Source organism: Metopolophium dirhodum, chromosome 5 (assembly GCF_019925205.1).
Source record: "Metopolophium dirhodum isolate CAU chromosome 5, ASM1992520v1, whole genome shotgun sequence".
NCBI lineage: Eukaryota > Metazoa > Arthropoda > Insecta > Hemiptera > Aphididae > Metopolophium > Metopolophium dirhodum.
In genome coordinates this window covers 37,052,019-37,062,743 of record NC_083564.1, presented here as the reverse complement: position 1 = coordinate 37,062,743, position 10,725 = coordinate 37,052,019, and the positions used below count along the sequence as shown (strand labels likewise).

The 10,725-nt window shown below is 27.9% G+C and overlaps 2 protein-coding genes across 5 annotated transcripts; one reads left to right on the top strand and one right to left on the bottom strand.

The window, feature by feature from the left end:
- On the top strand, window positions 1-1,136 carry LOC132944908 (programmed cell death protein 5). The gene is made up of 4 exons (XM_061014459.1): window positions 1-331; window positions 437-551; window positions 620-792; window positions 893-1,136. The coding sequence occupies exons 1-4, from the start codon at window positions 263-265 to the stop codon at window positions 938-940; spliced, it is 405 nt and encodes a 134-aa protein (XP_060870442.1). The 5' UTR covers window positions 1-262; the 3' UTR covers window positions 941-1,136.
- Window positions 1,137-3,347: 2,211 nt separating this feature from the next.
- Window positions 3,348-7,749, bottom strand: LOC132944907 (uncharacterized). 4 transcript variants are annotated; one of them, XM_061014455.1, is made up of 6 exons: window positions 7,652-7,749; window positions 6,845-7,163; window positions 5,335-5,878; window positions 4,741-4,843; window positions 4,425-4,585; window positions 3,350-4,337 (listed from the first exon to the last, which is right to left on the bottom strand). In XM_061014455.1, the coding sequence occupies exons 2-6, from the start codon at window positions 7,044-7,046 to the stop codon at window positions 4,208-4,210; spliced, it is 1,140 nt and encodes a 379-aa protein (XP_060870438.1). In that variant the 5' UTR covers window positions 7,047-7,163; window positions 7,652-7,749; the 3' UTR covers window positions 3,350-4,207. The 4 variants fall into 4 exon arrangements, with proteins under 4 accessions (XP_060870440.1, XP_060870439.1, XP_060870438.1 ...); XM_061014454.1 differs by lacking the exon at window positions 7,652-7,749 and adding an exon at window positions 7,227-7,363; XM_061014457.1 differs by lacking the exons at window positions 6,845-7,163; window positions 7,652-7,749 and adding an exon at window positions 6,317-6,743 and having other exon boundaries at window positions 3,348-4,337.
- Window positions 7,750-10,725: the final 2,976 nt, after the last annotated feature.

Here is a 10,725-nt window from a genome sequence, read left to right as displayed (position 1 = left end):
TACATTTTGATTCCGACGTCTTTCAAACCTCGAAATTCGACCTGTACCCATTCATAGTTCAGACGCATAATTTTCGTTGCATTAAAGCTTTTTGCCTACCACAACTAACGTGCAAATGCTTATTCACAAATTAGACACATTTCTATATTTCCCGTCAAATCTACTGACCACGAAAAGGTAAAATTTGAAGCCTACTGAATTTAGGTGTTCAATCGAACTCGATTGCTGCTGTTCATCTGTCATCAGACACCCAACAGCCAAGATGGACGATTCTGAACTGGAAAGCCTACGCTCAAAGAGGATGGCCCAGATGCAGTCAGAACTCGGTGGAGTAAGTGAAACACTGGAGCTATATTCTATAATAGTTATACATAGTTTATTGATTTTTTTTTTCATTATTATGCACTTACACCGACTGGAAATTTGTTTTATTTAGTCTCAAGGCGATAATCCTGAGAAGCAAAAACAAGCAGAACAACAACGTCAGGCGGTTGAAGACATGAAACACTCAATACTCACCCAAGTATTAAACCAAGCTGCTCGAGCTAGACGTAAGATTTTAATATTTTAAGTCTAACAATATATGGACATCAATAAAATATGGGTTTTGTTAATACAGTGAACACTTTGATGATTGGTAAACCGGAAAAAGGACGTATGGTGGAAAACATGTTACTCAGGATGGCACAATCTGGACAGATTGTTAATAAATTGGGAGAAGATGAACTGATTGGTTTGTTAGAACAAGTCAACAGTCAAATGCAGTCCCAAGAACGCAAAACTACAGTCAAGGTAATTATGTTGACTCATAACAATTATTCTAACAATTAATTATATAGTACTAGTTGACATAATAATGTTTATTTATTTTCTTTTAAATTGTATTTTTCAGTTTGATCGAAGGAGAGCTGCTCTTGATGATTCTGATTCTGATTACTAATATTAAAATATTTTAACTTGAAAACATAACTTTATATATATAATTTTGTACTAAGCGTAAGTATCTATTATGAATTTAATGAGATTTTAACAAACATTATTTTATTGTCCAAAAAAATAATAATAATATATAAATTAAGCTTTGTTATTTGCTTGAGAAAAAAATATTAATAAATAAAATTATATTTTTGACCTTACTAACCTAAATTATTATACCCTACTACAAAATTCACACTATTGTAAGATATAGTTTACATTTTATCATATCTACAATTAGTATGTGATTATTCTATTATTATATTTCATGAATTTTTCCTCAATAGTAAATTATGAATTAATTCTGATCATTTATCAAAACTATTTTTATATTGATGATGTTAACAAAATGTAATAATTTAGGTATTATAAAAATTACCATCTTATATTTCTAATCATTTGATTCTAAACCAATAATAATATATTTTAGTAAAGTTTGTAAAGTATACATTTTTAGTACTTCATATATATACAATAACCATACTCCATATAATTCAAATTAAATAAATGCTAGTCACATTCCCCATCATAGCAAATTATTACTTATTTATAACTATAACTTTTTTTTAAAGATTAACTTTTAGAAGTGTGACTTTGAGACTGACAACTGAATATTTCTGAATAATATGTGTAATGTAAAAATGTATTTTGGTACAGAGTTCAGTTTAAATAACCAGGGCTTAAATTGAAAATAAATATATCGTTTTTACGTTTTCGGATATTTAAAAGTTATACAATTTTAATGTTTGTCATTATCGTTTATTTTTTTTTTTATATAAATTATATTGTTTTATTTGGTACAGATATTTAATTAACCACACTTTGACGTAAGAACTATCAAAATAGTAAAATTTGTTGTCCAGGATAGGTTATTTTCAACCATCCTAGGATTTTTAGTAAGTAGCTATAACTAGAAAGTTAGTGTTAGTCTAGGTGTCAAATATTGCTTAAATATTATGGCATGAATGAAAGATTAAATATAAGATTTTATTAAAAAAAATATTTATAACTACAACTTGAAATGGCAAATATTGATCTACACGCTTGCAGTTTTGTTATTTTAAACAGGGATAAAGTATTTAAAAAATATAAAGTACTGTTAACATAGATTTGCCAACTTTGAATTGTTCATAGTTATAACTTATATAGACTACAAGATTTAAAAACAATAGTAATGTTAAGTCTAACGTAAAAAAAAAGCACAAATGTTATTTCAAATAACTTTATTTGCCGTTTTTTATGTTACGTTTATTGTTTGTTTTTAATCATTAATTATGATTAATGATATATTACGTTTAATTAGATTAGATTATTTTAGTTTTTAGTTTATTTTTTTTTTTTCATTATTTTCCGTTTAAGAATTTTGAAGCCCTGCAAAATAAGTGATTTAAATGACTTAATTTTAGATACACCCACAATGTAGATGAGTGACCAATCCCATACAAATTGCACATCAGATTTACTTATTGACCCAGCATCACTAAACTTATTATTTAGTTGGTCTAATGACCTAAGTCTGTATTTAGTTTTGTTGATAGTATAAAATTAGCAATGAAATATATTAAAATAATAGCATAATAGATATAATTACCGTGAATTTGGATCTTAGAATGATACTTTGGACATAATTCATACTATGTACACTATACCAGGGGTGCCCAACAGGTCAATCAACAGTCCTTTTCGAATTTTTTTTAAATTTCCAATAAATTAAACATATTAAAATACATGCTATGTAAAACTGTGAAATTAAATGTTATTACTTATTTATGTTCTAAATCAGCGTTTCCCAAACCATGGGTCGTGAAATTTTTTTGATGGGTCGCGACTCGCAGTTACGATTACAGTTATTTTAGTCGTAAATTGATAAATAGTATAAATAACTAGTATTGTAGAATAAATGACGTAAAGTTATTAGATTATGGAATTTTTTTTCTCTCATCGGTAAATGTGCTAATGACTAGTGACTATAGTCGATGCGATTGGTCTCGGTCGTTTGTCCATAATCCATAATGTGCAGTTGAGCAACGAGCGGTACATCGAGACTACGCAAATTTTAAGTTTATGATTAAAAACACATTTTTAACTATTTTAACAAATTTTTACCAAATTTTTATTAAGTTATTATTATTCAGTATATTGTAATCATATTGTATTTTATAAAAAACTCAATGATAAAATGGATTATAATAAAAATCTTATTTATTTACGGCATACTTTTTTTTTTTTGGGGGGGTCGCGTACCTAATAAAGATTAAATTTATGGGTCGCCATTGCAAAAAGGTTGGGAAACGCTGTTCTAAATAAAGGTAATAAACGAAGTGCAACACGCATGTATGTAAAATATATATTTATTTATTCCTTTTTTTTTTTGTTAATCTCAACCTGGGAAAACTTGGAGGTCAATCACAAGTCTATTAAAGTTTGCCACCCCTGCACTATACAAACTATCAACAATAGTCTACTAAAATAAATCAATACAATGTGATCTAAAACATGATATTAAATTAATTTAACATATTTATTTTTATTTGACAACTAATTTAACCAGAATGTGCTCTTTTATAGTATTATACTGGCTAATATTCAAAATGTAATGAAACAATTGTTTGTTTGTATTTAACAAATTAAAAATGGATATACTTTACATTAAACCAAATTTAAACTGCTTATAGTTTTTTAAAAATTGTGAGCTATAGCTTTTCTAATTGTTCAGATCAATTGTCAAATAAATAATATAATTTTAAAATTAAACACAGGTAAATACAACAAAACTTTATTTTTATCAATAAAATATATTTTATTTTGTTAATCATATCTACAACTAAAATGTCACTGTGATAACGTAATAAGTTCTATTTAGTTAAAAATTAATGTATTTGGTTAACAATCATGAAAAATGTATCCCACATTTTGTTTTTGGATGAATATACTTGTGTCCCTTTATATTTTTAGTTTCATGGAAACGTACAGTCTGTTGAAGTATTTGTAAAAAAAAAGGTTACTATAGCTTTATACTTGCGTTCTAAATAAAAAATGGGAAAACAACTTTAAGCATTGAATGGCAATACATATAATACTAATAATAATAATTATATAGAAAACAAAACAATTGAGGTCCAGTCTTGGCAATAAATCTGCACAAAATGTAAACAAGTACTTATAAAACATAATGAAGAAATAATTTCCATTATTATGTGTGTACAACTAAGATAATTGTATAACAGGAATGTTATGTAACATTGTTATCAGTTGTATCACTTGGGTCAACTGACAATTGGGTATTGGAAGTCTGAATGGTATCCTGTTGCTCGAGGCGTGCAGCCACATTGTTCAAGTCCTGATAGTTATCCCTTAACAAACTGTATGGAAATGTTATATATTATCAATTTCATCCAAACACTAATAAAAACATTACATATATTACAATCTATTAAAACCAAACTCACTTAAGCATTATCTCGGCATTTCGTGTACCATGACGTATCTGTTCAGCAACTGATAAAGTCGATGGAATCGTTGATAGATTTCCAGGATTAAGGCCTTGTTCTCTAGCCCTTAATAAGGTTCTCAAAGATATCACTTGATCCTCAGCTCTTTGAGCCCTTATCTATAAACAATACATTTTGCTATTTATTTATTTTTATTTGTATTTGAAATTTGTTCAATGAATCAAATCACATAGTACATTGGTTTTAAAAGTATGTGTTTTAAAATTTCAAATTAGTTATTAAATTTATCACTGAAACAAAAATAGTAACTTACAAGTGTTTGTTGTAACATATTATTTAAATTCAATATAGTTGTTCTTAAGTCTTGTTCTGTTGCTTCTAGCCTAGCTACCCTAGCATCAACTACTTCACTGTGTCTAAAACATAATATTTAGTTACAAAATATTGTTTTAATTTATGATAATTTTATCTGCAATTAGTAGTTGCCATTTATTAAAAATTACTTCCAACCAAAAAAATCTAAGTGTCGTTACTTGATTTCCATAGAACCAATTAATTATTATAATGATACACCCTATACCAGCTCCCTATTAGAACACATCAAATCATTCATATTATTCAAATTAACTTTTATAAAACACATTGTTTTTTTTTTTAAATTCTAACTAGGTGTTTAGTATACAAGTTATTACACAAGACTAAACCTTAAAAACTCGACATCTCAAAGACAAATCTCACATCCCAACCAGGACACTACTGTACTCAAAACAGGTGATGAGTGTTCAGGAAAATTAGAATGAATGGCAACCTTAACTAACAATAATAGTCAATAATAAGTAAAATAGTTTTAATTAATCGCAGATAAAATTAGATAAAGGAAGGTAATCAATACCAAAATATAAGAAACCTTTGAAACCTGGTATAATTCTGGTTAATTGGTGTAGCACCACGTTGAGGGTTTATGGTAATGCTTATACGGTTTCGATCAGTTAGCTGTTCGTTCCTGGTGACCGGATGAACAACCGGCACGCCAATCGGGCCATCAGACAAAAAATCTGGCAAGCTGTTGGTAGTTGTAGGTGTGGTAGCACGAGGCTGTGTTGTTGTATTGGTGAATGGAAGATCCAGTGGCATAACCACACATTGCTGAGGTGTACGGTTGCTACGGTTGCCAAACATAGATGGTCGATTTATCCCACGTGTCAAATCAATACTATTTGACCGAGAATCTAGATCACCATTGTCATAAGGTTGATCAGTAGTCATATGATCCTGAACAAAGTCTGGTAAGGTTGATGTCTCTGTTAATGGCCTCAGTGGTTGTGACACACTAGGCACAACTTCAACTTTGGGTTTTGATGTTTGATTGTGTCCATTATTGCATAAAAAATGTCTAAATGATAAAAGATTATCTTCACGCTTGATACTGCAAGCAGTAGCTTCTCCAGAGTCTATTAGAAAATACATTTTTATGATTAGCATTCTAAAAATAATTAAATTTGTAACAAATACAAGGAAACTTTAAAAGGAAAATAATATAATAACTTCACAATAAATTATTTTTAAATGTACACAACTAAAAGGATTGTAATGATCAATGATTAAACAAAACACAAATTTTTTTTTCAAAATTATTATCTGTTTTTTACAAACTGTTAAATTAAGTTTAAATAATATATTAATTTTTTCTCAAGAAAAAATAGTTTTATTTGAGAAGCTAAAAATGTAAATAAAATGTATAGGATTGTTTTATTAAGTTAATATGAATACTTTTTAAAACTACAAAATTTCAATATTAAATTATGGTTTGATTAATGTTTTAATGTATGTTAAATATATAAATATACCTAATTTAAATATTTATAAATGTTATAAATATTATTAACTACCTTGCATTGAGAGCTGTTGATAATAAATTAACAATATAAGACATATAAGTAAAAAAATTGTGTCAACCTACAGTTAAATTAAGTGAAAGGTGAAAGGACCAAAGAATGCAGTACCACAATGCAACATTCCAATAACTGTGCATTTTCAATTACAGATTATATTCAAAGTAGGTCCTGCCCAAGATTTAGCATGTTATGAATTGTAGATAAGTATTTTATAATAACATTTTATTGATAAGCAACTATTCTATTTAACTACCTAGTATTTAAATGTCTTTAAACAAAGTATGGTTTATGGGTTATAATATCTAGTATATATACTAGTATTTTAACTTTGAATCATTCCTTATATGATAAGATACATATAATTGTTTAACCAATGAATTCCAACTTAATTGACTTCATAAAATAATGTTTTATGACAATTTTAATGTGAATAAAATTTAAGAGTTTAAGTTTAACATACAAGCTAACAATTAAACATAATTGTGAATGGTACATATGAAATATACAAATATATGTACTTACCATTTACATTCAAAGTATTGTCATGACGTCTGCTATCCGTATGAGTACCCAGACCGATGTCCAATTGACACGGAGGAGTGTTCTCATTACCGTTTACTAATAAACTATCTGATTGACTGTCACTATCACCCTCATTACTCGGTGGATTAGCCACAGCATTGTCGACGTTATTTAAAGTACTTTTGTCTTCTTCTTCGGACATTGTGTGAAGATATCATATATATATATACGAATATGTTATATGGCTCGATGATTATTTTGCGAATCAAGAGATGATCAATTGTCTCCACATGGCACTACTTAACTGTTGATGCAAATGCTAAGAAAATTATTTCATTAAAATTGTTATTCATAAGAAAACAAGTCAAAATATTTTACTAACTGTAACAAGAGGCAAATGTTTAATTCTTTAATAGTTTAATGCTTAATCAATTTATTTTTTTTTCAAAATTATTTGTAAAATGCTAATGTAATAGCAACACATTTGACAAAACAAAATTAAAGAGTAGGGGTTATAGTGATAATGGATCCAGTGTTTCCCGGTACACGATATTAAATTTTCTTTTTTACTCGTGATCATCCGGAAGTAGGTAAACGATTGAAATACTGAATATAATAATATCCTAATAACCTATTATTATGTTTATTTATTTATGCGGAACTGTGTAGTGTACTAGTGTGTAACTAGTAACTAGTAACTACTATAACTACTAACTAGTCACTAGTGTAACGTAAACAAAACCAAAAGAAATCTAATACAATATTACAATAATATTTAATATATTTATATTACAATTTAGTATTTACCTGTAACCTGTATGAAGACATGAAGTTAATATTATTATGTTTAATATCTAAGGGCCAGTTACACCATCTACTTTAAACTTCGATTACGCTTAATGAACTGATAACAGATATTTAACCGGGCAAATTCAGCCGATTAAACCCCGGTTAACTTTAATCGAAGTTTAAAGTAGATGGTGAAACTGGCCCTTAGTTTCTACCAACCTATTTATGTTTATTTTAAATTAAACCAATGTAGCATTCGATTTGTTGGCGTTATAACTTTGGAAGTTATAAATAAATCATCGTTTCGATTTACATTATATGTATAAAGAAACTAAAAAAATATATTAAACAAATTTTTCAAGATATCATTTATATTATTGTAAAATACAAATACGAATTATACTTCTATAAGTTCTAAAATACCTACAATTCCTAGTAATAAAGTAATAACCTATGTACCTACTAGTACTGCAGACTACAGCACAACTGAGTTTAAAGAAAAAAGCGATGCTGGTATAATTTTATTTTTGCACTTTTAAACTTTTTCTTTATTTCCTATCGTACATTCGTGTCTACCTATTTAATAATTCGCCATCATAATATATAAGTGTCATATACTAATTTTGTCCATAACGGCGTCGTTTGCATAATAGTATAACAACTAATAAGTCATACTCCAGTATCTATGACTGGCTTTAGTAGGCATGAGTAGGTAATTCGTATATAGAGTATAGAGTACTAGCTGAGAGTAGGTAGTTAGAATTAATAGTATGAGGTATGAATTTAGTTTATGACTGTATACATTGTCTACAAAAAAATATTTGATGTGTTATTTTGTACCTAGGTGTAATGTAATTTTAAACACCCAGCAGCCGGTCGTTACAGATAATGGGTATGTAAATTGCGGTCACTGGTCATAAGCAATATTGTTTTTCCGCAGCTTAACGCGTGCACCGTGTCGTATGTACCAGCAAATGTTTATATTAATATGGATACCTAGGTAATGTATAATATAATATAGTGTTAGTATATAGGTAGGTACCTACTGCCAGTTATTATAGTTTTATAAATACGCGTTTATTAACTGATTTTGTATTTTTGAACAAAGCCGATGGAATTTCTATAGTGGCTCGCCTGCAATGACGATAATATTTATAAAAAAAACAATATTAAACGTATAAGGTACATCGAGTTTGAAATTACCTAATTTAAACCATTAAATAAACATTTATTTTATACTAAATGACTACACGTCCTTCAGTTCTTGTATTGTCGTATTGACTATTAAACACACTATATAGGTACTACTATAACTATAGTATATAATATATATACTATTATACTATAACTATAGTAGCTATACATAGGAATAATGTATAATATTATAGGATATATTTTGTCCGGCGAGAGAACACACCACGACCATCATACGAAATCGGTTCTTCTGCACATAATATTCCCATACAGCAAGCGGACGTATATTAAATGTCACGAACACAATAAAATGTTTTTTTAATAGATAATATGGAAAAAGCAGTACATTTAAAAATAATTAATGAAACATTAAGTACATTTTTCAATTTAATATCCACTTTAAAACAAGCCTGGATTAAGGGGGGGGGGGGCAAGAGGGGCACGGTCCCGGGGCCCATTTATTTTGGGGGCCCATATTTATCCCCAAGATATATTTTTTTAACGCGTCCAATACAGTTTAAAAAAAAATTATGTATGTAGGTAGGTAAATTATTATTATTAATAATTATAAAATAAAATTGTTCTCAATTTTATATCACGAAAAATTACTATAAATAATGAACTATATTTGCCAACAATTTTGCTTGTTTGTTTTTTTTTTTTTTGAGCATTTTAGATTACAGATTTAATTATTTAAAAATATAAAAAGGTAGTTATAACTTACAAGAAAAAAATATTTAGCTTTTGTAAATTAGGTATTTCAGTTAAAAGTATTAATGCATATTATACTCAAATTTAGAGGACCATATTTAATAATCTAGAGACCCAAAATTGATCATTTTACTGTCAAAATGTTCAGAAAAAAAAGTTTACGCCAGAATCCATAAAAAAATATAGTGGTCACTATTCGAAAAAATAAAGTCGATTTTATTGATGGTATAACTGTGTTTAAAAATGTTGCCTGTTAAAATAGAGAAACCTCTTTTTTTGTTTTAACGAAATTCCATATCATCGATCCATAGATACATCCTGTATATTTTTTGTATAGTGAAAAATTATACAATAATATAAAGTCGTTAATGATACAATTATTTTGAAGTTAAAGTTGAAAGGGGGCCCACTAAGTGTATGGTGCCCGGGGCCCAATTGATCCTTAATCCGGGCTTGCTTTTGAATCATTCATATTTAGTCTTTACTCTTTAACAATAAATGTGGTGTTTTGCAATTAGGGAATAGCCTAATCGTAAAAATGTTAACAATAATAAACATACTAATAAAATATAGAATGTATGCTAGTTAATATTTTTTTTTTAAAACAACTAATGTTTCAATTTATAACTGTATTGTTTAAAATGTACAAAATTTGATTTTTAAATATGGCATTTATGTAAAATTCTTTATATTTTTTAATACAAAATCATAGAATAAAAATATATAATAAAAAGTTATATTTCTAAATTGTATAAATAAATAATAATAATAGCCAACGTAACATGATGTTCAAAGTTCGGTAGATCTCAAAAACCGTTGTAATAATATTAGGAACTACCCGTTAGCACCAAAAAAAATTAATTTTTTTTGGGTACAGTCTATTGGCGCCAAAATAGAAAAGGTATGTTTTTTGAGACAGCCTATTTGCGCCAAATTTACCTGTATAAACATTTTACATTAACGACTTAGTTTAATTATTATAATATTTTAAAGACACGGCGTACGTTATAACTATAAAGACCGGATTTATATGTTTTTATATATCGTTACTGAGTCTATGCATGCAGTCTTATGAGAGTAAAAAATGTGGATGACTTGTTCAATTCTGAATGCGTAGAAAAAAGTTTTTTTGCATATTAGAGAAAATTTCATGGGTTAGAGAATATTTAACCCATTTAGCATGTTTT

Coding starts and splice junctions, on each gene's coding strand:
- LOC132944908 (XM_061014459.1), top strand. CDS start 263: ATGGACGATTCTGAACTGGAAAGCCTACGCTCAAAGAGGATGGCCCAG. Junction 552..619: donor CCAAGCTGCTCGAGCTAGAC/GTAAGATTTTAA, acceptor TTGTTAATACAG/TGAACACTTTGATGATTGGT. Junction 793..892: donor AACGCAAAACTACAGTCAAG/GTAATTATGTTG, acceptor TGTATTTTTCAG/TTTGATCGAAGGAGAGCTGC.
- LOC132944907 (XM_061014455.1), bottom strand. CDS start 7,046: ATGTCCGAAGAAGAAGACAAAAGTACTTTAAATAACGTCGACAATGCT. Junction 4,586..4,740: donor ATATGTTACAACAAACACTT/GTAAGTTACTAT, acceptor TATTGTTTATAG/ATAAGGGCTCAAAGAGCTGA. Junction 4,338..4,424: donor AATGCCGAGATAATGCTTAA/GTGAGTTTGGTT, acceptor ATTTCCATACAG/TTTGTTAAGGGATAACTATC.